This window comes from Dipodomys spectabilis, unplaced genomic scaffold (assembly GCF_019054845.1).
Source record: "Dipodomys spectabilis isolate Male_0828 unplaced genomic scaffold, ASM1905484v1 ptg000001l, whole genome shotgun sequence".
Classification (NCBI taxonomy): domain Eukaryota; kingdom Metazoa; phylum Chordata; class Mammalia; order Rodentia; family Heteromyidae; genus Dipodomys; species Dipodomys spectabilis.
In genome coordinates, this window is record NW_024870678.1 from 24,364 (window position 1) to 51,075 (window position 26,712).

General features: G+C 39.4%; 1 protein-coding gene across 1 annotated transcript; it reads right to left on the reverse strand.

Annotated features, from left to right (window-relative positions):
* Window positions 1–957: 957 nt before the first annotated feature.
* On the reverse strand, window positions 958–26,505 carry Popdc3 (popeye domain containing 3). The gene is made up of 4 exons (XM_042701181.1): window positions 26,404–26,505; window positions 4,047–4,776; window positions 2,303–2,411; window positions 958–1,421 (listed from the first exon to the last, which is right to left on the reverse strand). Exons 2-4 carry the CDS (start codon window positions 4,529–4,531, stop codon window positions 1,140–1,142), a joined length of 876 nt encoding a protein of 291 aa, XP_042557115.1. The 5' UTR covers window positions 4,532–4,776; window positions 26,404–26,505; the 3' UTR covers window positions 958–1,139.
* Between the last annotated feature and the right edge of the window lie 207 nt (window positions 26,506–26,712).

Below are 26,712 nucleotides of genomic sequence, written 5' to 3' on the forward strand. Positions count from 1 at the left end.
CTATTAGCCTAGGCTATCAAGTAGCCTCAGTAGTACTGGGCCAATGAACACCAATGAAATTGACATAGCTTGTGAGTCTGTTGTCATTTAGTACATTCTGATATTGGGGGAAAACACAGGTGTCTGTTTCTGTCATAGCCCTCAGAATTGCAGAAGGAGCACAATACTCATCTGCAAATGCATAATACATTTTTCTACAAAGAACACAGACTACACGTGATCCTTAGGAAACCAATTTTCCCAAGCTAAGAAGGGCTCAGATCTGCAACTAAGGATCTGTGCTTTTCTTATTTACAAGACTATAGTAATGGTATCAAGCAGGGTCCTGTAGGTGGTGGGCTGAGCATTCACTGTGAGGCATTCCCTGCCCAGGCAAATCCTGGCCTTTTTAGCCTGTGAAATTGAAATGCTGAGCCGGAAGTGGTGCTGTGGCTCAGGTGGTAGAGCGCTATCCTTGAACTGAAGAGCTGAGGGATAGTGCCCAGACCCAGAGTTCAGGCCCCATGACCAGACCCAAAAAAGAAAACCAAAAAGAAAAATTGAAATGCTGTAAAACATTTCCATTATTGGTTTATGGACATTCTTTTTACTCAGCAATGTGCTTCCTGTGAAAATGTCTCTTTTTAAATGGTAAAGATTAAGTCTGAGAAATTATTTGTAGCAAGAAAATAGTTTTCCAGATTGGCATATGATTGTCTTACATTTATTCTAGTTTTTAGTCTTACTTAATAACTTCATGGGTAAAAAGAGTAATCATGCCTGGCTTTCATCAGAGGTTGTAGCAGAAAAGCAACATCTGGCCTCAAAGTCAACAGGGCAAGACAAAACATGGGAGAAAATCTGAAGAAAAACCTTTGAAAAAGTCACATTCCCCAAATTCTGAGGCAAGCTGTCCGCCATCATTCACTCCCCTTCCCAATTGTAAGTACAGTAAACAAATAAATAAATATATACAAGAAAAATTGTAAAATTTATTTGCAACGCAGTAGTTGAGATGAATAAAAATAACTGGCAATGGCATCGTTCCTCTGAATCTGAGTTACAAAAATATTAGTGAGCTCAACTTTTTATATTTTGCTATTTCATCTTGGGGAATGACGAAGATATTTTTAATAGTTATAAAACTTCGTATTTTGACGTCAGTTATCACAGTATCGTCTGGAATTCCGAAACTGTTCTGTCAGAGGTGATCTGGGCATTTCTGGACTTGACATATGATAGTAGTTGGGTAATCGAATATCATAGTGATAACTTTTTCCTGTGTATACCCTGTCATTCAGGGCATAGAGTTTATCTGCAATGTCACTGCCAATTAAAACTGAAAACAAGCGGGAAATGTAACGATGTTGAGCAAAGAGCAAATATAATTTCTTTCTCCTCCAAGATACATATCGACAATCAGTTTCTGCTGTGAGGGTTACCTGAAAAAAAGGTAAGACCACATAGAAAAAAATGAAGAAGCAAGATATTCAGTCACATTTTTTCTGGTCTAAATTTTAAATGAATTTCATTTGCTTTCTTTATAAAAACTCCAGTTGATTTATAATATAGTGTGAAGTAGAAAAACTACATTTATCACTACAAATAATTTATAAAATGAATGATCATAATGTTGTACCTATCTCCAGCTTATCTTTTTTCTGGTATGAACTTATGATTTACATTTTGTTGAAGGAAAAGCTCTTGATATTAAAAGCAGAAAACAAATCAACATTTTAGTCGTATATTTAAGTTAGCTCTAAAGACTGCAAACATTTAACCCTATTTCTCTAGTATAAAATAGAAATCAAATGCATTATTTGCATATGTATATAAACCTTATTTACATACAGATGAGTACTTTATGTATTAACTCATAGGAAAACAGTCTAGTATGATAAATGAAACCTACTGAAATGATTATTTTTCAAAGCTATCAGAGAAGTGACAGTTGTCACCCCATTGCTAGAAAATAACTAAATGTCATCAGTATTTTAAATTAAAAGCATCATTTATTGAGTAACAAATGCTCTTTTTAGTTCTTGGTGTTTTCTAAACTGTTGGCAGTGTTTAGTTTATAGTCAAATCTCAATTAATTACATTTAAGCCTCAAATATAAGGTTATGCAAAGGAAATCTCAAGAATATTTATCATGGACATCTTTGTTTCTGTACCTATAGAAGCACTGCAAAATAAATTCCAAAGTTAAAGTAAGTTACTCTTGTATTTCCTGTTGTTCTATTGGTTTGTTTGTTTTTAGTGCAAATACTAATTCTCCATTTGGGAGAGGAAGTATGAAACATGCAGTCTACTTATCCCTTACCTGAAAAATGCCTTCCTCTGTGGGTCTCAGTGAGTCCCACTCAGGAGAATCCAGAAACTGAAAGGGGAAAATGTAATGCAGAAATTCACCATCCACTGTCACCCTGACCCTGCCAAACACAAGAACATCAGTTAGAAGGCAAGGAGAAAACAGAACATGACTGGAGGGAAGGAGATGGGGAAATATATTTCAGATCTCTGCTGATTTTCTTTCTCCCAAAATTGTGATGGGCAAATTACTAGATTCGTAGACTAGATTCATAGACAATAAGTTAACATAACATCCTGTGATATTTGTACATACTCTCTTGTCTATGAGCTCTTGTGCTTAAGGCTAGTGCTCTACCATTGGAGCCACAGCTCTACTTCTGGCTTTTTTGTGCTTCACTGGAGATCAGAGTCTCACAAACTGGCCATGAGATAAAGAGTATCATAGCCAACCCAGGCTGGCTTCAAACTGGATCTTCAGATCTCAGCTTCCTGAGTAGCTAGGATTACAGGAGTGGGCTACCGGCAGCCAGCTCCCATTCAGGAATCTGGACTCTTGAATGAAATTCACTTTTTTTTTTTCCCAGATAACTCATCAAGTGGCATGTTAATAATGAATGCCCACTTATGGGTGTGTATTGTACTTCAATTTAAAAAGTTTAACTATGCTTTATTAAAATTTTCAATTAAGTAGGAGAATATGTAGGAACATAAAGGATCTGCTATAAATATATCTGTAAACTAAGGTTTTCATCTTTTTAAAAACATATAAGACGTACTATTCCTTCCTCCCTCTACTTTTCAGAATTTAGATGAATTCTAAATATATGCTTTGTGTGTATGTGTGTTTGTGTGTGTGTGTGTTTTCAAACACTGAGTCTTGAACTTGGAACTTTAAGATCTTGCTTGGCTTTCTTGCTCACAGCTGGTGCTCTTCCACTTGAATCACACCTCCAGTCTTTTCTGCTCAGGCTGGTTTTGAATTTTGTTCTCCCAGATCTCAGCCTCCTATCTACATATATTCTCCTTCCCACTTCTAACAAGCGGGAAGTTGCTAAGAATTTACTGAACAAACCTGGTAATGATTAAAATGAAAAGTTCTCTGCTACTTAAAAGAAAGCCCCATTGAAGAGTCTATTTAAAGTTCTTCATGTGCCAATGTAAGTTACTCAATGCAAGCAGGCATAGACCTCTTCTTGACTCTCAGTGATAAGTTGGGAAACAAATGTCATACTCAGATTAATAAATTCATATTTCATTTTTTGTGCCTTTGTTTTTGTCAGTTGTGGGGCTTGAGCTCAGATCTGGGTGCTAAGCTTTTACGCTTTTAGGATAGTGCTCTATCACTTTGAGCCACAGTGCCACTTCTAGTTTTTTGGTGGCCAATTGGAGATAAGAGTCTCATGGACTTTCCTGTCCAGACTGGCTTTGAGCCACAATGCTCAGCTCTCAGCCTCCTGTGTAGCTAGGAATACAGGAATGAGCCACTGGCACCTGGCTCATCCTTTGGTTTTAAGATCCACATCATTTATTCTCTAAAACAAAGGAGTATGGCTCTAGATTATTTCCTACTTTAAGTAAATAATACCCCGTCTTCTACATGATCCTATTTACTATTAATGTCGCAAAGACTTTCCCAAGGTTCAGGATGGTAAATGTCACCCAGTACGACCCTGCACCAAGGTGGAAAAATATGATGCAAAGAAACACACACAGTGGATACAGAGGAAAGGCATGCAGGCACCAAGGGTACAAACCTTCCTGAAATAAGCAGGGAGAGTTTATCAATGGAAGTTTTCCCCTGCATGGCGTAACAGTGCTCTTTTTCCAAAGTAACCACTTCGGAGTTCAAAGCAATTGTTCTGAAGACAGGCAAAGAGATCCCTAAGGGCTGGAAAAGGGAGCTGTACAACACCTGAAATTCCCGGGCAAAGGTTACACTGTGCACTTGATATGCAATGTGAACGAACTGCATGAAGCAGATGACAAAAAGTATGAAGTTCCAGGAAAATATGTCGGCAGCACAGACATCTACCCATGCCCAGACTGCAGAGCAGAGGAAACCCAGCCCCAGCAAACTGAAGACATAAAGGAGCCCGAAGAATCCACTGCCACCCATGAAACCTACTACAAATAAAATACTGGCAAGGTGATATATGGCTCCTTCGGCCTCTTGCTTCCAGCTTGTGCAGACTGGGTGCTCATCTATCAGGTTCTTCCATAAACTCAAATTCTTTTCCATGGCTCTCCCACTGTCTGCTTCACTTTCCAACTGATGTGAGATGATATGGAAACAAGTGCTTAAATTCTCTGCTTTTTCATCATTCAAGGTTTGCTGTCTTCACAAAACCCAGCAGACATTGGAGCTGTCAGTGAGAGATTAAGAGATTTGTGGGTCTGGAAGGTAAAAACCTCAGACTTGCATGCTAGTTTCTTCAGGTTCATCCGGATTCTGATTTAAATAGTCTGTAGATACTTTGCTATTCCCTGTGCAAGGGGAAAAGGATAAAGGATATAATTAACCAAAAACAAAAGCAAAAAAGGTACTATAATTAATGAATCAACATTAGTTAATGGATGTTGACCATCTATTTCTATAAAGTTGGAATATTTTAAGCACAAATGCTGCCGTTTAGTTACATTTTTATCATCTAAAAGCATGTGGAGAATCTAAGTGGTCTACAACTAGTTGGACTGCACAGCAGTGATTCAGTGTGATTGCTGATCCCTTGCAACAATGATAGGAAATGCAGATTCACAGACCGTTTCCAGGCCTATTGTATCATAGTTGCCGAAGATGGGGCCCAGGTATACTTTGAACAAACTTCCCCTGTAATTCTGATCTATGAGTCTGTGGTCCTCCACGGCCTACCCTTTGAGGGGAAATCTAGAGGATATGTTATTCATTCTACACATGAAGAGTTTGAGACTCTGAGAGGCCAGCCAGTTCAGTCCTGTGACTTCTCATGAAGGGTGTTTTAAACTTAGTACTGCAGGGAATTCTACCCAATCAGTAAACATAAAGAAAAAAGGGGGTCAGATCTGAAGAACACAGACTGTGAAAGAAATCATGTGAGGAAAATGTAAATGTAGTACAGTTTTATGTGGCTGTATTGGTGGCTCTTTCAGATTAAAGGTTGCATCTATACAATAAATAAATATGAAGAGTCCTGTTACTTCTACATTTATTTACCAGATGGTCAAAAATGTTACTGACTCTGTTTCTCTGCACATATATTCTTCCACCCTTTCAGCCATATGGTGCAAATGCTAATATGTGATCTGAGTCAGAAGTGAATTAGCTGTGATGGCAGAGTTCCAGGATACATGTAGTGTTTACCAACAGGTTCCCTAAAATTACTGATTTCAATAGATTCATGAGGTTATTGTTGCTGTTATTATTATTATTATTTTGCCAGTCCTGGGGCTTGAACTCAGGGCCTGGACACAATCCCTGAGCCTCTTTGTGCTCAAGACTAGTGCTTTACCACTTGAGCCACAGCACCACTTCAGCTTTTTTTGAGTTGTTTATTGGAGATGAGTCTCATGGGGACTTTTCTGCCTGGGCTGAATTCAAACTGTGATACTCAGATCTCAGCCTCCTAACTAGTCAGGATTACAAATATAGCCATAGCAACATTCAGAAGCTTTGAATGTGTATGCTATATTTAGTGTTTTATTTTTGAAGTAGGTGCTTTCCAGAACATCTGTTAATAAAGTATCAGGTATCACAGATCTTGTCCCATAGGAAGAAAAAATACACTTCCTTTTTTTTTTTAAATTAAAGAAAGTCTTTATTAAACAGAAAGGTTTACAGTTAACATAAGTCAGGCAAAGAGAACATTTTCTTTTGGACAAAGGGAAGGGAAAAACTGTGAGAGAATGGGTGATGTCCAATTTTTTTCCTTTCTAAACAAAATGTAAAATCCCATGGCTCTAGACTATTTCATGAAGAAGAACTTGTCAAAAACATGTAATTAGCAGTGATAATTGTGATTACCAGCCTTTCAATGCCAGTCTCCATGCTGACTTTTAAAACGATGATATGTTAGATCAGGATACCAGACAGAGACATGCAAGCCAATATTGAAAGGAATTGCTAATAGGGCTTTGAACTTTGGTTTGAACTTCCTTAAATATTTATAATCTTCAACAAAATGTAAAAATGATGCTAGTTGAGAAAGGCTGTGTAAAATGTCTGTGGGAACTCAGAAGCAAGCCGACAGGACTCTTGTCACCTTAAAATGGTTGTTTTGAGATTTGAGAGATATATTAGGGCCGCTACATTCCAGAACTGTGAGCACAGAGCAACTGTGCTTCTAGCCCTTTCCTGTCTACTTCTATTTCATTAAGCTATGACCAGGCCATCTTTCTATCCTTGACACTGTATTGCTCAAGTGTGCTGACCTGCTCTGATTAAATTACTCCCCACCCAGCTTTTCTCTACTAGCTGTGTTTTTATTCAGTCACCAAAACAGAGGTATGTTATTCGAAGAGGAAGAACTGACAGGGGCAGGTGATGGGCAGAAGCCATCCTCTGATAGACACCAGCCACACTGCATGAATGTTGGACATGATTCATGGACCAGCTGCCTGCCTTAAAGGCACTCACGCTGTAAGTCAAGTTTGTGCGTAAGTTAATGCTGAAATGCCTGAGGAGTGCAATGGATTCCTTCCCTGCCAAAGGAGCACACTGAGCTACAAAGGATGGAGACAAGATTCAGTGCAAGCACAAGAGTTCCACGCTCATCCTCTAATTTTTTTTTCATTTAAAATTTTCAGACAGTGGGTTTTAATGGCATGAGAATACTGAATGAAAGGCAATATAAACCCGGTGGCAAATTGATGAAGATGAGTTCAGAAATAGTGTTTATCTGCTCAGCGCTTCTATACATTTGACACTCCGCTGCCTGAAGGGAAGCAGAATCTAAATCTTCCTGTCCAGGTTACAAATGAGAAAAGCAAGGCACAGGGCAATGAAGTCCCTGACTTCAGGTAAAAAAGAGGCAAGTTAGTCATATCCAGTATAGTGGGAATGCATGGCCTCACGGCCTGGCATCATCCCTTGCCAACAGGCGAAGCTGCCTCTGAGGCTATGAATCAAGAAGTATGGATGTGTTGGGAAACCAAAATGGAATATTCTTCCTGGATAGGCTTGCCAGGGAAATAAAAAACCCTACAGCAGCTACTTAAGAGCTGCTGTCCCTGCTTGTTCTGCTCAATCCATCATGCTTAGAATAATGCTGGAGACATAGACAGGGCTCATGAAAGATTTTGCTGTATTTTTATTTCGTATTGATTCTTCTCCTAGACTCTGAATTCTAAAGGGCAGCAGGGGCAAAGACAAATGTTTTTTGTCTTTAACTTCAATGAATGTTGATTGGATACGTTGGGAGAAAAGTGCACTTCCCCTCCAACATGAGATGCTCTACCAACCTGTGTTCCATAGGGCACAGAAGTGGGCCAGTTTCCAAGATATCTCAGCACAAATAAACCGAGGAGTTGGGGCTTCACTTTTTCTAAGTATCTGACACAACTCTAAATTCTCAGGGAATCCTTTTGTCTGTCTACAACCTTGAGCTTAAGAGCAGTTTAATTACTGCTGTGATTAACAACAACTCTGGTAGCCAATAGTACTGAGTTACTTTTGGGTTGCTAGGCAACACCATCAGCTCAAAATTCCATCAGTGTTCAACTTATTAATTAGAATCCACTCCCAACCTCAGTATACGTTCCATATGCTTAATTCTTATTTTCTTAGGATTTTTTTCTTCTTATCTTAAGGTGGTACATTTTTTCAACGAAGATGTGCTACACATATTTTAAGAATTCACTCAACAACCTCACTGAGAAAGGTGCCATTTTCTGCACTTTGCAGATGAGAAAATGGAAATTGAAAGCAGGTAAATAAGGCATTCAGAGTCACAATACTTACAAAGGAACTGAGTTTCTGCCTAGATCTGCCTGATTCCAAAGCTCACACATCACCTAGACAACATTATTTTGCTTGCAACCTACAGTAACAGTATTAGAAACGGTAGGTGCTTAGTCTCTTTTCTGCTACTGAAATGAATCCTCGCATATTTGTTCATCAGTAAAGCAGAAACACTGTCATCTTTTCACATCACTTTAAATGGTACTAGAAGGTTCAAATGAGAATGCTTGTATTAATTTTTTTGTAAACTTTAATATATAGAGATAACCTATTGCTTGCATGCCATAGAGCTGAGCTACTAGGAATAGTGTAGTTTTAGAAAAGCCATCCCTTCCCAGGTGATTCCCAGAAATATGGATGGATTTGCAGTATTTATAATATGAAAAATCTTAGTGCAAGGTAATACATAACTTGGTCTGCTGGGTGGCTCAGGTACGGGTATACCCTTTCCCCCAAACTTCTCAGGGATTTTGTTATGCAATCCAGAGTTAAGAACTTTGTGACTAATTTTAGAAAAGGGAATGTGGAGGAACCTACTAGCCTCACTGTCTACCTGGCTTCCATCATATAGTACTATATTGACCATTGATTTTCTTTCCTGTTTAAAGCATGGCAATTTGTTTTTCTCAGGGAACATTTTTAAGCATTTCTTACAAAGAAAACATAAATTGTGCATTAGGATAGGTGTAATATATCTTTACTGATTGGTCATTTTTATGTATATTTTGACATATATCTGAATTTGGAAATGAGGTCTGGAGTAGTCTTTCATAAATGCTTAGATTTTGTGTGTGTGTGTGTGTGTGTGTGTGTGTGTGTGTGCAGGTGTGCACGCATGTGCGCCTACAGGTCCTAGGGCTTGAACTCGGGCCTGAGAGCTGTCCCTTAGATTTATTTTGATCACAGCTAGTACTCTAGCATTTGAGCCACAGCTCCACTTCTGGTTTTTGGGTGGTTAATTGGAGTTAAGAGTCTCACAGACTTTCCTGCCTGGGCTGGCTTTGATTTCAGATCTCAGTTTTAATCTCAGTTTTAAAGCAATGCTTAGAATACAGTTCTGGCATAAGCAAGTAATGTGTTAGGAAGTCCAAGAGGAATATGACCAATAGCTGAATCAGTGATTTAAATGTTGAATTAGAAAAAAGAAAGGACTATATATTAGACTAATAGGAAGAAGTGAGGGTATCTACTGACAGTTCAGAAGTAAATCAGAGGAAAGGGGAACACAGTTTCAGTCACGTCTAACCTGATGCTCGTGGCCTAGAAGAATTCACAGCAGAAAGTAAGGAGCAGGGTGGCAGAAGAGAGATTTAACAGCACACGCACACAGGGTAAGATTGGAGTCAGCAAGATTATTCAAAAGCTGGATAGGAGACAAATGAAGTTTGATCTTAAATGCCTTAGATAGATATTCAATTGATAGCCACTAGCCAAATGTGGGCAACTGATCTCCCCAAATGTGGTTGGTCTGAACTGAGAAGTCTTGTTCACAATGGATTCTGAAGACAGTACAGAAGAATGTCATTAATAATTCTTAAGTTCATTACATTTTGAAATGAGCATTTTGGAGACAGACATTAAATAAAACCTATTATTAAAACTATACCCACCTGTTCTAACTTTAAAAAGAAGTTACTGGAAAAAGTTAAATTACATATGTAACTAGTTTATATTTGCATTATGTATACCTGCATTATAATTCTATTGGAGAGTGTTGATCTACAGCTTCTCAAGTAACAGTAAGAGGAAACATTGTACTAACAGTGCATATGTATAATGCATGAAGAAATGTGGAAAAACTTCCCAAGATTATGAACAGAGAATTGATGTGAATGTAAATTATTTTGGCAACACTCTTCACATGCAGCAGCTAGTCAGATGTAACAAAGCAGAGATGCCACCATCTGATTTCTGCCTATCTGGGTGGTGAACCCCTAACAAGGAATATATACCTTTTCCTTTTGCCTGAACAGAGTTCTACTTTCCAAAGCAACTATATTACTTGGTTGATTTTCTCATTTCATCTTCTGATGATTCCTCAGAGAAAGGAAATCCCAAACAATGAAGAATTCCCAGACAATCTCGTTAGTTTTATACAGACAACTGGATTTGCACTTCTGAATTCTTGAGGGACTGCTCCAGCTGTTGCTTTCATACAGTTGGTAGAGACTTCATGAACCACTAGATTGCAGAATGCGCTAAGCCTTGGATTCTGCCTACTAATGAGAGCATGGACCAAGTCTCTGTGAAAATTGTTTTTCAAAAATATGCACACTGACTACCACTGGAATTGTCTGATTTTCATGGATCAGTAGACGTCACATTTGCTTGTTCTCAATATGTCTGGTCCCTCACTTTATCACGCACTTCAGCAGGCAGAATTTTAAGAGGGTTTCAGAATTCTTGCCTTTCCTGGTACATACATATGCCCTGTGTAAGTCCCTGTCTTGAAGGTGAAGCCTAGGAATGCGATGGGACAGATGTCCTTGTAACCAGGTAACCATGGCAAATGGCAGTGGAATAGTCATTCCCATAGTGATGCTAAATTATGCAGGAGTACACCAGAGGACTTGAGAGGGACTGGAAGAGTATGTTCCTATGGGCCTGGAAGAAGGCAGCCTCTGGAGTTCAGGAACAGCAGGAAGCCTCTATGAACTGAAAGAACTCCCAAAGAAGAAGATAACTTGCAAGATCATTGGGACCCAAGACCTATTATCTGGAGAAACTGAATTCTTCTAGCCACCTGGATTGCAGGCTTGTGAGGCCTAGGCAGAGGATTCAGCTCAACACTGACAGCAGTCCTGACCCACAGAAACTGAGATAGCAAATGAATGTTGTTGTTTTTAAGCCACTAAGTTTCAGGCAATGTTTTATACTTAAACAGCAATAACAACAACCCTCATCACACATACAAAAATATTCACTATAGCCAGGCTTCAGTGGTTCATGCCTGTAGTCCTAGCTATTTAGGAGGCTGCGATCTGAGGATCACAGTTTGAAACCACCCACGCAGAAAAGTCCATGAGACTTATCTCCAATTAACTAATAGAAAGCTGGATGGGAGGCATGGCTCAAGTGGTAGAGTTCTAGCTGGGAGAAAGAAAGCTGAGCAAGTGTGTGAGGCCCTGAGATCAATCCCAAGTACTACAAGGAAAAAAAGAGTATTCACTACATTTGAGGCTTTTCACTAAATTAACAACCTATATTTTCAGACAGACTTAAGAACATACCTACGTATGTTAGGAAAGCCAGGAAGGAATGGCTCCTTAAGCATTTGTAGAAAACAAGACATCATAAGAATGGAGTCCTGTGGCTTCCAGCAGCACAATAGTTTTTTTTTATTTTCATGCAGTCAAGTGGTCCCAACTCTGCTACTTCACCTGAGTACCTGGGCACCTTCTAGGAAAATTGTGACAGTCTTCTGCCAATCTCCCAAACTCCTCCAAAACCATATTTCCTTGCTTGACTTTCAGATTAGTTTGTTCTTTGTGAAATTTACTGTACAGATAAGATAAACGCTGACTTTTCAGAAGTAGCCAGAGACCAACACTCAAAATACAGCCCGTGATAACTTAAAACAAATATTTTGGTCATTTTTCTAATATGTGTGATTTCACATACAATTAAGATTATCATAATTTTATCAGTGAGAAATTAAATTGCAATAGGCAGCCATCTTCTCTTACCTATAGACTACTATGAATATCTAGCAATTACTGAGCACTTATGATTCATTGGATATATATTACTGAGGATCTTAAGAGGATAGCATGACATTTAATCCTTACAATTCTTTTATTTCCAGTACCAGAGTTTGAACACTGGACCTTGTGCTTGCTTGGCTTGTTTGTGAGGCTGGCACTCTACCATTTGGCCCATGCCTCCAGCAGGCCTGAATTTGTTAAGAAATAGAGTCTTGCAGACTTTATTGCCCAGGTTAACTTCAAACTAAAATCTCCCAGATCTCAACAGCCTACCTAAGATTACAGACACAAGCCACTGGCATCCAGCTTCCCCACAACTTTTTTTGAAGTACAATCATCACTTGCTATATTGCGGTCCACTTATTGCAGCTTCATTGTATTGCAGGTTTTTAAAAAAGAATATATATAATTCTGTATTGCAGAGTGTTCACTATATTGAGGACTATAGGTATTTATATAATATTTATTTTAATTAATTTTGCCTAAGAATTAAAAACAATATAAAAATGTTAATTCAAACATATTAAAAGAATATTAAATCAAAATGCAGTATGCATTTCATCAGCAGATGAATACTGTACTGTATTGTACACAATCGAAATGCAGTATGCCACTGCCACTTGTACAAGTTTGCCAATGTGAGATTATACACAGCACACTATTGGCTGCTGATGGAATGTAAGGGGACCAACACAGCACTGTGTTCTGTATCATGGGTACTGATTGGTTCTGTAACTGTAGCATTGATCTGTTTGCTCTCCCACACTGTGCCCATATGTTCAGCATCTCTCTTTTTAGTCCACTTCACATCAATGTCTGATCACTGCACTGTAGTGTTGCTCTACAGTGTTGTGCTGTTGTGAATTTTTTGTGAACATTTGAATTTATTTCAAACCCTATGATGCCACCCAAACATTCTGTGCCTTCTAAGGCTTCTGGCTGTGAACCCAAGTACCAGAGGAAGATGGAACTTCTTGCTATGTTAAAGAAAGAAAAAAGCTACGTAGCTGTAGACCTCCATGGTGGGATCAATGAATCTACTGTTTGCTACATAAAGAGAAGAAAAATATTAGGTCTTTCGCAATGATGATGACTTTTAACAAGACTGCAAATAGGGCGGTCACTTTCTACAATAAGACCATTGTGAGGATGAAGTTTTCATTGACTCTATGGATAAATGTCTTCAGGAAGAAGAATATCTTGCTGGATAACAACACCATCCAGATAAAGGCCAAGAAACTTTACGATAGTTTTGTGGAAAGCACAGATACTCACAACAGTGATGAGGATAATGACACCAAAGAACGACCAATGAGTATTTCTCCCACGAGATGAACCCCATTCAGTGGCAGTAAGGGCTGGTTTGATGAATTTTAAAGACACATTGGACTCAAGACCATTTCTCTGCATGGAAAAGCTGCCTGTATGGATAAAGCTAAAGCTGGGCATAGGTGAACATCATGTTCAAATCCATCATGGAGGAAGGGATCTACAAGCCTGAACGAGTTTTTAACATGGAAGAGATGAAGTCAGGAAGAAAAGGATGAGCAAGATGAACTACAGGTTGGAGAAGAAGAGAAGGCTGGCCTAACACTCGATTGTCTTGCAACCATGACCAGAGAACTTTAGTGAGTGGCTGACAAATAGGACCCCCAGATACTTTGTTCACTGCACTTCATAAATACAATCTAGAGTGGCAGGTCAGTTTATAAAAACCTTTCACTCAGATGAAAGCGCAGTGCCAGCAACTCCCATAACTGTATTCATCATTCGGACAAAGATATCAGTTATGCCTATGCCTTTAGTGGAAATAGAAGTTACAGCTCAGGGTGAAGATACTGCACCACCTAATGAAGTGCCTGATGAAGTGGTGCGTACATTAATCTCATCATCATCACCTTCATCACCATCAGTACTGCGCAGCTACATAATTCATGATCTTCATCATTCAAGTATAGTATATACTTCACTGGTGAGTACTGATCTAGAAGTTTATATGTTGTTAAAATTACATAGGCTTACGAATGTAAAAAGTGTTTTAAGAGCATATGAACTGATAAGAGTGTGGGAAAGGTTAACAAGAGAGTGGGAAAGGTTTATAAAGCCTTAAAATATATATATAAATAAGGACAAGAACCATATGATCTTCTCAATAGATGCAGAAAAATCATTTGACAAGCTCAAACACCCCTTCATGATGAAAGCTCTAGAGAAACTAGGAATCCATGGAACATTCCTCAACATATGACAAACCTATAGCTAGCATTATACTTAACTGTGAAAAGTTAAAACTATTTCCTCTAAAATCAGGATCGAGACAAGGATTTCCACTCTCTCCACTCCTCTTCAATATAGTATTGGAATTCCTAGACAGAGCAATAAGGCAAGAGACAAACATAAAGGGGATCCAAATAGGGAAAGAAGAAGTAAAACTCTCCCTCTTTACAGATGACATGATCCTGTCTTAAAAGAACCCCATAGACTCCTCTCCCAAATTACATGAGATAATTCAAAACTTTGGCCAAGTAGCAAGGTATAAAATTAATCCACCAAAATCAACAGATTTTCTATATGCCAACAGTGATAAGGGAGAAGCTGAAATCAGGAAAGCACTCCTTTGTAATAATCTCAAAAAATAACCTAGGAATTAATTTAACCAAAGAAGTGAAGGACTTCTACAATTAAGACTTAAAAAACCTGAAAAAGGGAATCAAAGCAGGTCTAGGGAAGTGGAAAAACCTCCCATGCTCCTGGAATTAACATTGTGAAAATGGCAACATTGCCAAAAGCTATCTACAAATTCAATTCAATACCCATCAGTATTTCAACAAGGTTCTTTAATGAAATAGAAGAAGCAATCCAAAAATTCATATGGAATAATAGAAGACTCCAAACAGCAAAACCATTCCTTAGCAGGAATATCAGTATCAAACTTCAAACTCTATTATAAAGCCATAGTTATAAAAACAGCTTGAAACAGGCCTGAGGATCAATGGAATAGAACTGAAGACCCAGAAATAATCGCACAGACCTATGGCCATCAAATCTTTGATAAAGGAGCCAAAATCATCAGAGGGAAGAAAGATAGCTTCTTCAACAAATGGTACTGACAGAACTGTCCTATACATGAGTAGAAAACTGAAGTTAGATCCTTATATATCACCCTGCACCAAATCAACTCCAAATGGATCAAAGACCTCCAGGTAAGAGCAGATATCCTGAAAATACTACGGGGGATACACTAAGGCTTGTTGGTCAAAACTTCCTAAATAAAGGTCCAAAAACATAACAAATAAAAGAAAGGCTGGATAAATGGGATTGTATTAAACTGCAGATCTTTTGCATGGCAAAGGACATAGGTAGCAAGATAAATAGATTGGAAGAAGATCTTCCCTAGCCATATAACAGACAAGGGCCTCGTATCTAAAATATACCTAGGGCTCAAAAATTTAAATCCCCAATAACAAATCCTCAAAGAAACCACCACCCCATTAATAAGTGGGCTAAAGAATTAAAAGAGATTTATCTGGGAGGAAATAAGAATAGCCAACAGACACATGAAGAAATGTTCAACATCTCTGGCCATAAAAGAAATGCAAGTCAAAATCACATTGAGATTCCACTTCGCTCCAGTCAGAATGGCCATTATCAAGAAAACAAGTAATAGACGCTGGAGGGGATGTAGCCAAAAGGGAATACTACTACACTGTTGGTGGGAATGTAAACTGATTCAACCAGTATGGAGGGTCCTCAAAAGACCAAACATAGAATTCCTCTATGATCCAGCAATCCCACTCCTGGGCATTTATCCAAATGATCACAAAAGTCCACACTAAAGCTACAGCACAACCATGTTCATTGCTGCATTATTTACCATAGCTCAGATGTGAAAACAACCCAGATGCCCCTCAGTAGATGAATGGATCAAGAAAATGTGGTATATATACACAATGAAATTCTATGCTTCCATCAGAAAGAATGGCATCGCCCCATTTGTAAGGAAATAGAAAGACTTGGAAGAAAATCATATTACGTGAAGTAAGCTAGACCTAAAGAAACACAGGCTCCATGGTTTCCCTCATTTGTAATAATTAGTATATGTCTAGGATATATATGATTAGTATATATAATTAGTATATGTCTAGTATATGTCCTAGCAGATGAGTAGAATAGCTCAATAACTATGTACATATCACCATATAAAATGATACAAATTGAAATGAACTCCAAGAAATGGAAAGAATTGGGTTTTGTTTTGTTTTTAATGTATTGTGTGAAGTTATTTCTTACTTCACTCAGTTATTTTTCCTTTGGTTTATCCTCCATTGTTACAGTTTTTTATTTGGTACCCTATTTTATATATACGTTTATCTGATTTGGAGAAGGGAAGGGGAACCACAAAATTATGGGACAAAGGACAAAGGACAAAGAGTGAACCAATGCAATAGTGACACTCATAAGACGCTATGGGGGCAATGAACTTTACAACTAGGGAGGGAGTTGGGAGAGGAAAGTGGGAGAAAATGAGGGAGAGGGTACCACTGTTTGGCAAGAAATGTACTCATTACATTATTTATGTAACTGTAACGCCTCTATCCATTACCTTTACAATAAAATAAAAGTAAAAAATTATATATATAGTTGAATGCCATTTAATTAAATAAAGTAAAATGGCTGCTTATACACATACACATACATATATATAATAAATATAATGCTGCTACTTCACAGATTTTCACCTATCGCCGGGGTCTCTGGAACATAATACTTGTGATAGGTGAAGGATCACTGTATTTTATTGTCTCTATTTTACACATGAGAAAACCAAAATCACTAGGTAATAAAGTAGGTCACCTAAGGACACATAAGTGATAGAGCTCAAATGTACTCCCACGCAGGTGTGGGTTCCAGTTTCTGCTCACTCTTGCTCTCTCTCTGTCTTCTGAGGACTAAGCACAGGGCTTTGCGTATACTAAGGAAGTGCTCTACCAATGAGCTCCATCTTCAATCTAGGGTCTGCTCTCTTAACTACCATGCTGTATTGTTTCATGGATATAATTCAAATCTGAATACATATCCAGATTGACAGGAACAAACTGACAATACCCTCGTTTTCTTCCTTCAATTCATCTAAATATCTTCTTATGATACACATCTTTTTGAGTCACAGAGGATGAGAGGTGGGTCTTACCAGTTGAAACACTCCACTTGGGCATTTCAAAACCACTCTGTTAGAAGAAGCAGCAGGAAGTCTGTTCCCAGGCCTGCTGCTTTAACTTATTGCTGGCTCTGTTCAAGCTCATATCCTGAGAATGGTTAAAAGTACAGCAAGAGGCCATTCCCTTCTCATCAGCTGCTAAGACATCATATAGTAACACACTGATGAAAGAGGTAAGGGAAAGCAGGTGCATTCGATGGCCTATTTGTTATTGTAAACAAACAATGGAAACATGCTGTCCTTATTCCAAGTGACCTATATGCTGCAAATGCACACATATGTTTTCTGTGTTTAAGTTCTCAAGTTCTTTCCTGGTGAACAGCTCCAACAAGATCATGTGCTAGCTAACTGCCTTCCTTTGCTTTATTCTGGCTAAATGACCAGGTGAACAGCATACCTGGGTCAGTCACAACTGGACACTTTTAGTGCAGGGAATGCAAGAGCAGGTACCACTACTGAAAGTGAGAAGTAAAACTAGACATGGAAGGTCAAAATGTATTCCTCTAGAGGCACTCTTTTTCTTCCTTTCCTCTTCTCTCTCACTCTCTCCTATCTCCTCCCTCTCTCCCCCACCCTCCTCCTCTCCCTTTCCTTCTCCTCTCTTCTTCTTCCTTTCTCTCCCCTTCCTTCCTTTCTCTTCCCCTTCCCTGCCTTCAAAATTGAAAATTGGATTCAATGTGTACCCTTCCTCAATGAATTCCTACATGAGTGCTAGAAATGCTTTTGTTTCAGCCCCACAACATTTAACAGTGATGCTTGGAACCATGAGCTGGCCACAGCTAGGGCTGAAAGGAACACTGGTGTTTAGTATGATGATTTCTTTTTATGCATGTATACATAAGGCTAGTGCTTCCTCTTTGGTTAGAAGAAAAGACTATTAACTGTGAAGTCTTAAATGCAGACATTTGACAATCTTCCCATTCTATTGTTAATGATTTAGCAATATCTGAACTTTTACTTTCAGACACAGCTTCTCTCTGCAGTGCTGCCTGGGATTATGTACAGTGTAGATTATTCCCCAATTCTTGCTGCTCAAAAGATAGCACCTCTCAGGAGATTACTTCCTAACCAAATTTGGTCAGAACCAAACCATCCAGGCTGTTAACTGGGCATGTTTTTATGTAGTAAAGCTTACAAGTGTAAAAGAATAGCAAAACATGTCCTTGGAGAATAATACACGATGAACCAGGGTTGACAACAGGTATTGAGATGGGTGTGTGTGTGTGTGTGTGTGTGTGTTTGTGTGTGTGTGTGTGTGCGTGTCCGTCCAACATAGCTCAGTTCAGCTGGTCACCGTTTTATGCATTCACCCAATCTTTCTGGTGGACTAAGTCATTGGTATGGAAACACAAAAGTTGCACCATGCTCAAATCATTCCCTAATATGTCAACTGAAGTGGAACAATGCACACTTGGAAAACATGCTTTATAGCATGATTGATTAATTATCAGCACTCAAATGACCAGTAACATATTACTAATCAATATATGTAACAATTCAAATCCCTGCCCTCATGGAGCTTGCATTTTACTGAAATTGAAATGTTGACACATTTAAGCCTTGTTTCCAAATTATGAGGTCTATTTTATTTAGGTAAAAGTATATCCTGTGTCAGGCACTGGTGGCTCACACCTGTAATCCTAGCTACTCAGGAGGCTAAGATCTGAGGATCGTGGTTCAAAACCAGCAGGTAAGTGTGAGATGCTTATCTCCAGTTAACCACCAGAAAACTGGAACTGGAGCTGTGGTTCAAAGTGGTAGAACACCAGCCTTGAGCAAAAGAGCTTAGAAGCAGTGCCCAGGCTCTGAGTTCAAGTCCCAGGACTGACGGCGGGGGGGGGGGGGGGAGGGATTATACTTACTTGCAAATTAACTACATAAAACTCATTTCAAGTCTGCTGGTCTGTAATGAATTTTAAATAAATGCTACATTTTAAAAGATAGTCTAAAGTCTTAAAAATCAGAAAACAAAGAAGCTTATTTTTAGAATTCCCATCAAAAACCAACCTTCTTCCCCCAAATTCCCAAATATTCTATGTGCTATCAGAACAGCATATTATATATTAGCACACACAGTTCAAGATAATAAATGTTTGTAGGTTTATGCAGGGATAAACTTATTTGTACACTATGTAGTAGTACCTTTCCCTAAATCCTTAGCAACAAACCTGTTTCTTAAGGAAATAATGAAAACCCTATCATTTTCTTATGGAATTAAAGATAAAGATGTAAATTACACAAAACTGAAAATACGGTTTCATTAAATAATCGAGAGTTTCATTCAATAATTAAACAACCTGTAAGAGTCATCTTTTTATAAAATTAGCCTGTACAAACATTTTCTTGGCACATTATCCTTTTAATGATGTGCCATGCTGACATTGTGATACATATAAATACATTTGTGCACACAGATATTTATAGGTACACATATATGAAATACTAATATAGCTAATATATCTACCAAAAACACATTGTTAGCTTAAAAAATTGTTTTAAAAAGACCTTAGTTCCACACAGTTCCACACAGATTTTGATGAATATTATTTAAGTATTTCTTTTCTCAATTAGATTTCTTTGGTTGCACAGAAATCAATCCTTGGTTTTGGCTGGCCTACACAGTGACCTAACAATGAGTGTGAGGTTGTGATCAAAGAGGAGCATGGTACAGTAGAAACACAAGAACTAGATATAAAAGCACCTGAGCTCTAATCCTGGCTCTGGTATGGGGTCTCTCTAGGCTTTGGTTGTAGGAGTAATTCACATGCTCATCTCCAGGAGACACATTAATGCTTTCTACAATAACCAGACAGCCAACACAAATGAGGGAAGCACTGTGCAGGGAAAGCCATGGGCACTTTCATGCCCATGCAAAGAGAAAAATCTCTCCTCAGTTCCAGCTGATTCTGCTGAGGGAAGCCAACACTGTCAGACCACCTGCTTATTCAAGAGAAGATTTGGTGAGAACTCTCCTGACTTAAAAAAAATGCCAGTAAGTAATAATTTTACCAACACCCGTAAGAGCCACTGCTTATAATAGGCAAAGCATAAGAGGCCAGGTCTGGCTGCACATTGCCACTCCACACCTACAGAACCAAGCTCTACGAAAGGCCCTGTTAGGTCAAACAAATCGTGACCTAACTGTTTCCATTTACACACCTTTATGGTTAGCTCTCTTAATTCCCAAACAACATTTGTTGATCGCTTTCCCCTGTAGTGGAATCAGAACCTTCATATTAAACTTGCTTTCCTATCTAAGTATGGGTTCAAGAGGGTCCACTGGTTGATAGGTTCTGTAAGTAGCCAAGATTTCATTTAAACCTGAAAATAAACACAAAAGATGGAAAAGAAAGCTGGGACCCTACAGCAAGTTAAAATTCTAAACAGGAGGTTTAAGTGTTTATGTTTCTTTCTTTTTTTCTGTAGAGATTAAACTTCCTTTTCTAACAGATGAAACTAGACATTATCCATCATTCATGCACTGTGGATTGCAAAACAATTATAACATAACAGTTGCTTGGAATTTGATTCTAACACCAACCCCCCCCCCCCCCCAGCTTGGATGAAGGGAAAAAATATAAGTAGCAACAGCTAACATCTGTTGAGTAGTAACTATGTTAGAACCTGCAGGAAGTATTCCTATATATTATTTCATAGCTACAAAATACTACAAGCAGGAGGGAGAGGAAGCTATTTTCCAGGTTTGAAGCAAAGAAAACTCTTTTAAGAATGACTTGGTCAAATTAGGATCATATCCTAATTCCTGACCTGTTGTTTAGACTCTGCTAAGTTTTCATTTATGAATTAGTTACCTTTTTAGTCATTTAGACAAATTCTAGATATAGAATTTTAATCATGATATGGTTTGGCTGAGTTAGTAAACATCAAGCATAGATAGAAGACTTCAGAACTTTAGCATGGAGGGAAGCTTTGATACTGAATTTTGGCATCTTCACAGCCACATTAGATCCTGGAAGCTAATGGAGGAAGGGCTACATAATTCTAAGGTAAGGAAACTGTAATGCAAAGTGTTTTAACCAGCCAAACAGTAACTCAAGTACAGGAATAAGATACACATCACAAACATAAAAAGACCCAGGAAAGACACCCTTTTAAGGAAATGATCCCTTTTGAAACACCTCCTCCCCTAACCTCCCCCGCCCCCGGCCAAATACACATATTGACAATAACTAGACAAAGAAAGGAAGAATAAAAATTTAAGAGTTCATATTTCAGATACCATGGTAAAAGGACTAATGATAAGCAATGATTATACTTAATAAAAAATGAAGACTATTAGCTGAAATGAGGTTTATAAAATCCAGTGTTAATATCAAAGATCCTCACATGAAACGTTTCAAACCAAAAGGGAGGAGAATATAAAACTACCAATCACGTGTCTTTTATAACAGAGAGCTACTGTCAAAACTTGATGTATTGTATTGATCTTGGGATGTATCCAGAATCTTGTCAGTTTGGAATATTAGTTTATGATCTGTTATCTCTCAGGATGTAGAAACATTGCAAGGTTTTGTTTTGGTTGTTGAGACGGTGTCTATATAACCCAGTCTATATGATCCTTCTGATTCAGCCTCTTGAATGTTGGGATTACAGGTATGTACCACCATACCTGCTCAATACTAATGTGAAAGCCAGCAATTCCTTCACTTTCACTCCAAGTCTCTTCTTCTGTCTAATTAGCTTAAAAAATGTAAGAAAGTACCTTTATTATTATCATGAGAGAAGAAAAACTTTAGAAAACCTGACCATTTATTTGAAAAACCACTCATTAATCAGGCAGCACTTTGGACAACAAAGTTTTATACTCAGGACATGGAAGCAAAGCAAGAATCATCTGATTGGCTACAGTGAAGCATCTACCTCCTTTGGGCATGGTGCCATGAGGAAAAGGCTGATTGTGATTGGCTGAAGCTTGGCAGTTTATGATTGGTTGAAATCTGGCCACTTGTTACAAAAATGTATAATTTTAAATTGTTTCAGTTTGCATACAAAATTAGGTTGCAGTTATAAAGGAATTCAAAGTAAGGAAACAAGATTAAAACAGGTGGCCTTCAGCTTATCTAACAATTCTATTTTTTAATAAAAACTGTTATAGCTATATTTCTTATGTTTATGTAATATTTAATAGTATAATTTAATAATAGAATTGTCTTCTATCAATATATTTTCTGTCAATATATTTTTACAAATGCATAGAAAGACACATCAATGATTTTTACTTAAATGTTAAAAATAGGTATTCATGAATGGTAGAATACTATTTTTACTTTTTCTTCTTAAGTGAAGTATCTATACATTCTTTTTTTATTTTCCTTTCTTTTCTTTTTTTGTCAGTCATGGGGCCTGAACTCTGGGCCTGGGTGCTGTCCCTCAGCTCTTCAGCTCAAGGCTAGTGCTCTACCACTTGAGCCACAGCGCCACTTCTGTTTTTTTCTGCTTATGTGGTGCTGAGGAATCGAACCCAGGGCCTCATGTATGCAAGGCAAGCACTCTACCACTGAGCCACCTTCCCAGCCCTATCTAGGCATTCTTTACAGTGATTTTAGGAAACAAACAGTGATTGTATATTAATCTGAAAAAATTAAATATAAAAATTTCAAAGAACTTAATAAAAATCTGTGACCCTTCCAACAATCAAAACAAACAACAACATTGTTAAAGTTTCTGTAGATCATTCCATATTAAAGAAAAATCCAGGCTACTTTGGCCCATCCACTCCAAATAAGTAATTTGTGTTACTTCATATTTAAATATCTGAAATATCTATACCAATGAAAATGCATATAATTTAAAATGAAATGCTCAATTAGACACATTGTAAGAATCACATATTTCTGAATAATTTTAAACAGACAAAAGGAGAAAATCATTTATAATAAGCCTATTCATGATCTCCTATTACCATTATCCCAGATTTAACAAAATATCAAGGCTTTGTGACATCAATTTTTTTTTTTTTAATTTCAAGCAAATACTGAGCCAGGCTCTGGTGGCTCACACTTGTAATCCTAGCTACTTAGGAGGCTGAGGTCTGAGGACTGAAGGTCAAAACCAGCCCAGGCAGAAAACTCTGTGGGACTTTTATCTCCAATAAACCACTCAGAAAAAGCCAAGTGGTATAGTACTAGCCTTCAGCATAAAGAGACTCAGGGACAGTGCCCAGGCCCTGAGTTCAAGCCCCAGGACCAAAGGGGAGGGGGAAGCAAATACGATAACCTAATTAACTTAGCCTAAAATCTTGGGTCAAGAAACAAATACCCTCCAAAAAAGAGAGGGAGAATCAAGATTGGTTGTGCTTTTCCTGTGCAAAGACACCAGATGTTATACCTACCAACCCCCCCTAGCTAGGAGTCACAGCAACTCTGTCATTTAAATATTATTACAGGTCAAGAATCCCTTATCTAGAATGCGTGGGACTAGAAGTATTTCCAATTGCAGAGGTTTAATGTTTTTGTTTTGTTTTTTTTCCAGGTAAGCATCCTTAATAATTAAAAAAAAGTCTTCATGAAAACATCTCAATATCTGGAACTTTCTGAACATCCTATCAGTCCTCAAAAAGTTTCAGTTTCATGTTTTGAGCCAGGTGCTGGTGACTCACACCTGTAATCCTACCTGTATAGAAGGAAGAGATTAGGAAGACTGCAGTTCCAAGTCAGACTAGGGAAGAAAAAAATCTTTGGGACACCATCTCAACAGAGTGTGGTAGTGTGATCTACTCATCCCAACTACAATTGTAAAGCCTAAAATAGGACGGGAAGTGAGATCTCAAAAATAGGATTAAAAAAAAAAGTACAGGAAGCATGGCATCTGCCTAGCAAGTGCAAGGCCCTAACTTCAAACTCCAATATCAGTCCCAAGGAGAAGGAAGGTGTAGGGGGGTGAGGGGGTGGACAGGAGGAGGAGGTGGTGGTGGTGGTAGCTGAGCTAGGGATGCTCAACTTGTGTCAGCACTGTTCAGAGAAGAAAAGGAGGCTCAAAGAGATGGGGGTCCTGTAAGCTTAAGCTGCTGTCCTAGTACTGTTCCACACTTCCTTCCTTGGCTACCCTGCCCTAGCCAGTTTCAGTGGATGAATGCTGGGAGGGGCCTTGTTCTGTTACAGAACACAAAATGACAAAGTGTCACAGTAAATCTGTGGGAATTAACCCCTGGACTCTGGATCAGAAGAGGAACTATTATTGTTATACCATAGATAATAATGCCAGGAACTTCTATTGTTAATTTAATTCAGATACCTGTTGTTTTTAACTCACTTTAAGATTTCCACAACTACTCAGATAAAAAATTTCCCTTTTCCTTAAAAAAAATCAAAACAATGTTTCAATATGCTCTTCTAATAATTAGAAGCAAATTCACTTCCCCTGATCCCAGCTAACCAATATCATAATTACTAAAAGTGATCTTAACTGCAATTCTTAGGCTTGCATCACTATGGGATATTTTTCTTTTTTTTCTTTTTGGTCCGGTCATGGGGCTTGAACTCTGGGCCTGGGTGCTGTCCCTCAGCTCTTCAGCTCAATGCTAGTGCTCTACCATTTGAGCCACAGCACCACTTCCGGCTTTTTTTTTCTTTTTGCTTATGTGGTGCTAGGGAATCGAACCCAGGGCCTCATGCATTCAAGGCAAGCACTCTACCACTGAGCCACCTTCCCAGCGCATTATGGGATATTTTTCGAAGGAGTTCTGAAATGTCTTGCCTGTCAGTTATGTGTTGTTGTATACACTGTAGCAAATACTTCCTAACACTCTTAATTTTGGCTGCAAACTGTTCCAAAATAACTAGGCCTGAATGCGCTGTATCAATTCCATTAGTCGTGTAGTAAGTAGCATGAGATTTGGATTCCCATTACATATTGTGATTTAATAGCCTAGACTGTAGCCATTTAGAAGCCCAGCAAGCACAATGATTCTTGTTATTTTGAGACTGATTAAATAAACTATCAAATGTCTCCCATTTAAATGCATAAAATTTTGAGAACAAATAATATATCTAGATGTCAGTTCATGTTTATATACCAACCTCGGAAGACACATACACCAATTTTTCAGGACAGAAAAGAAAACCTTAGAGATTATCTGAGATCTGGGATCAGCTTGATCTCTTCATTTTTGTGTAAGTGGAAACCAAGACCCAATTTTTGTTTATGTAATTCTTGTTTGGCTTTCTACTGCCACAAAGAACAATGTCAAGTAACTGGGCTATCTCATGAAGAGTTTTTCCATGCAATAGTCCCTGAGGTTAAATAAATAAATAAATAAGCAAATAAATAAAGCTACTAAACCAAATATAAACAGGTAAGCAATCAATCATTTCGTAAGGCTGTCACAAACCTCAATTGTATTTTGTAAGGCTTGCAAAATCAAAGTACAAGAGCTGGAATGAGGAGTAAGTTTTGTAGTTCAAACTATATCCAAAAGTAAGCTTCCAAACCTGCTTCCCAGTAGATTTACTAATTATTTTCATTTACATTTTTACAAATGCCTCCTGGTTTAATCTTTTTCCCCCCCTTCCCTAATCCTTTAGTATTTTTATCTCTGTGCCTTTAATCTTTTCCGAAAAACACAGACAAGCCCATCTATAATACCACTGCAACCGACCTTCATGATGAAGAAACTGTGTGGCGTGCAAATTTCGTTCTTCTTTTTGGCAGGGGGATCCCCAAGTGGAGAAACTAGGTCAGAGCTACTCTTGAAGCACAGCTTCCTCCTTCTTCAACTCCCAGCGAGACCCAGACTGCAATCAGGGCCTTAGCTCACACACCCGGAAAGGAAACTCGGGCCATGCCCGGTGCCCCAAGGTGGAACACACGACCATCAGGGCTCCCGGGACTGGCCCGTTCCGCGCTCACACTTCTGGCCAAGTGCCTTGGGGAGCAGTGTGCCTGGGACCTACGGGAGCCCGGAGAGAAGATTCCGGGGGGAGAACCTCCAGGACCGAGGAGCGCCGGGACGAGGCCGGTGGGGAGGAAACACAGCCCAGCCGCGCTCGGCCCCGGAGCTGGGACCCCAGGGGTTCCCGGGGTCGAGAGCCGGGTGCGCAGCCGAAGAGCGCGGGCGCGGGGGAAGCCTAGGACCCCTCCGCCCCCTGCGCTCGAAGGGCGTCGGCGGCCTCGTAGCCCCCACCCCGAGGCGGAGCTCGGGCCGAGGCCGCGCCCGCAAAGTTGCCCAGCGGCGACGGTAAGGTGCGAGGGCGCGGACCGCCCGACCTCAGCGGGGCGCCCCGAGCTCCTCTCCTTACCTGTCCTCCCTCGACCCCGCGCGGAGCTCCGGCCAGGCGCCCGCAGAACTTTCCCCGCCGGGTGCGCACAGGGCTGGGCAGGCCCGCGGAAGACCCCCTCCAAGCCGCCGCCCTCCTCGCCCGCGGCCCGGCGCAGCGTGACCGCCGCGGGCTCCGGGGAGCGGCGCGGCGCGGCGGCTGGGAGCGGCGGGTGCGGGCGGGGAGCGGCTCGGGCGCGCGCTCCGGGGCGCGGGCGGGGAGGGCGCGCGGGGCGGTCAGCCCTGGCCCCGAGCGAGCCCGCGGTGCGCCCAGCCCGGGGCCAACCAAAGT

Excerpts from the sequence above, each read along its gene's own strand:
- Popdc3 (XM_042701181.1), bottom strand. The coding sequence starts at position 4,531 with ATGGAAAAGAATTTGAGTTTATGGAAGAACCTGATAGATGAGCACCCA. Across the intron at positions 2,412-4,046 it reads TCCCTGCTTATTTCAGGAAG|GGTCAGGGTGACAGTGGATG; the intron begins GTTTGTACCCTT and ends TGTGTTTGGCAG. Across the intron at positions 1,422-2,302 it reads CAGAGGAAGGCATTTTTCAG|GTAACCCTCACAGCAGAAAC; the intron begins GTAAGGGATAAG and ends CCTTTTTTTCAG.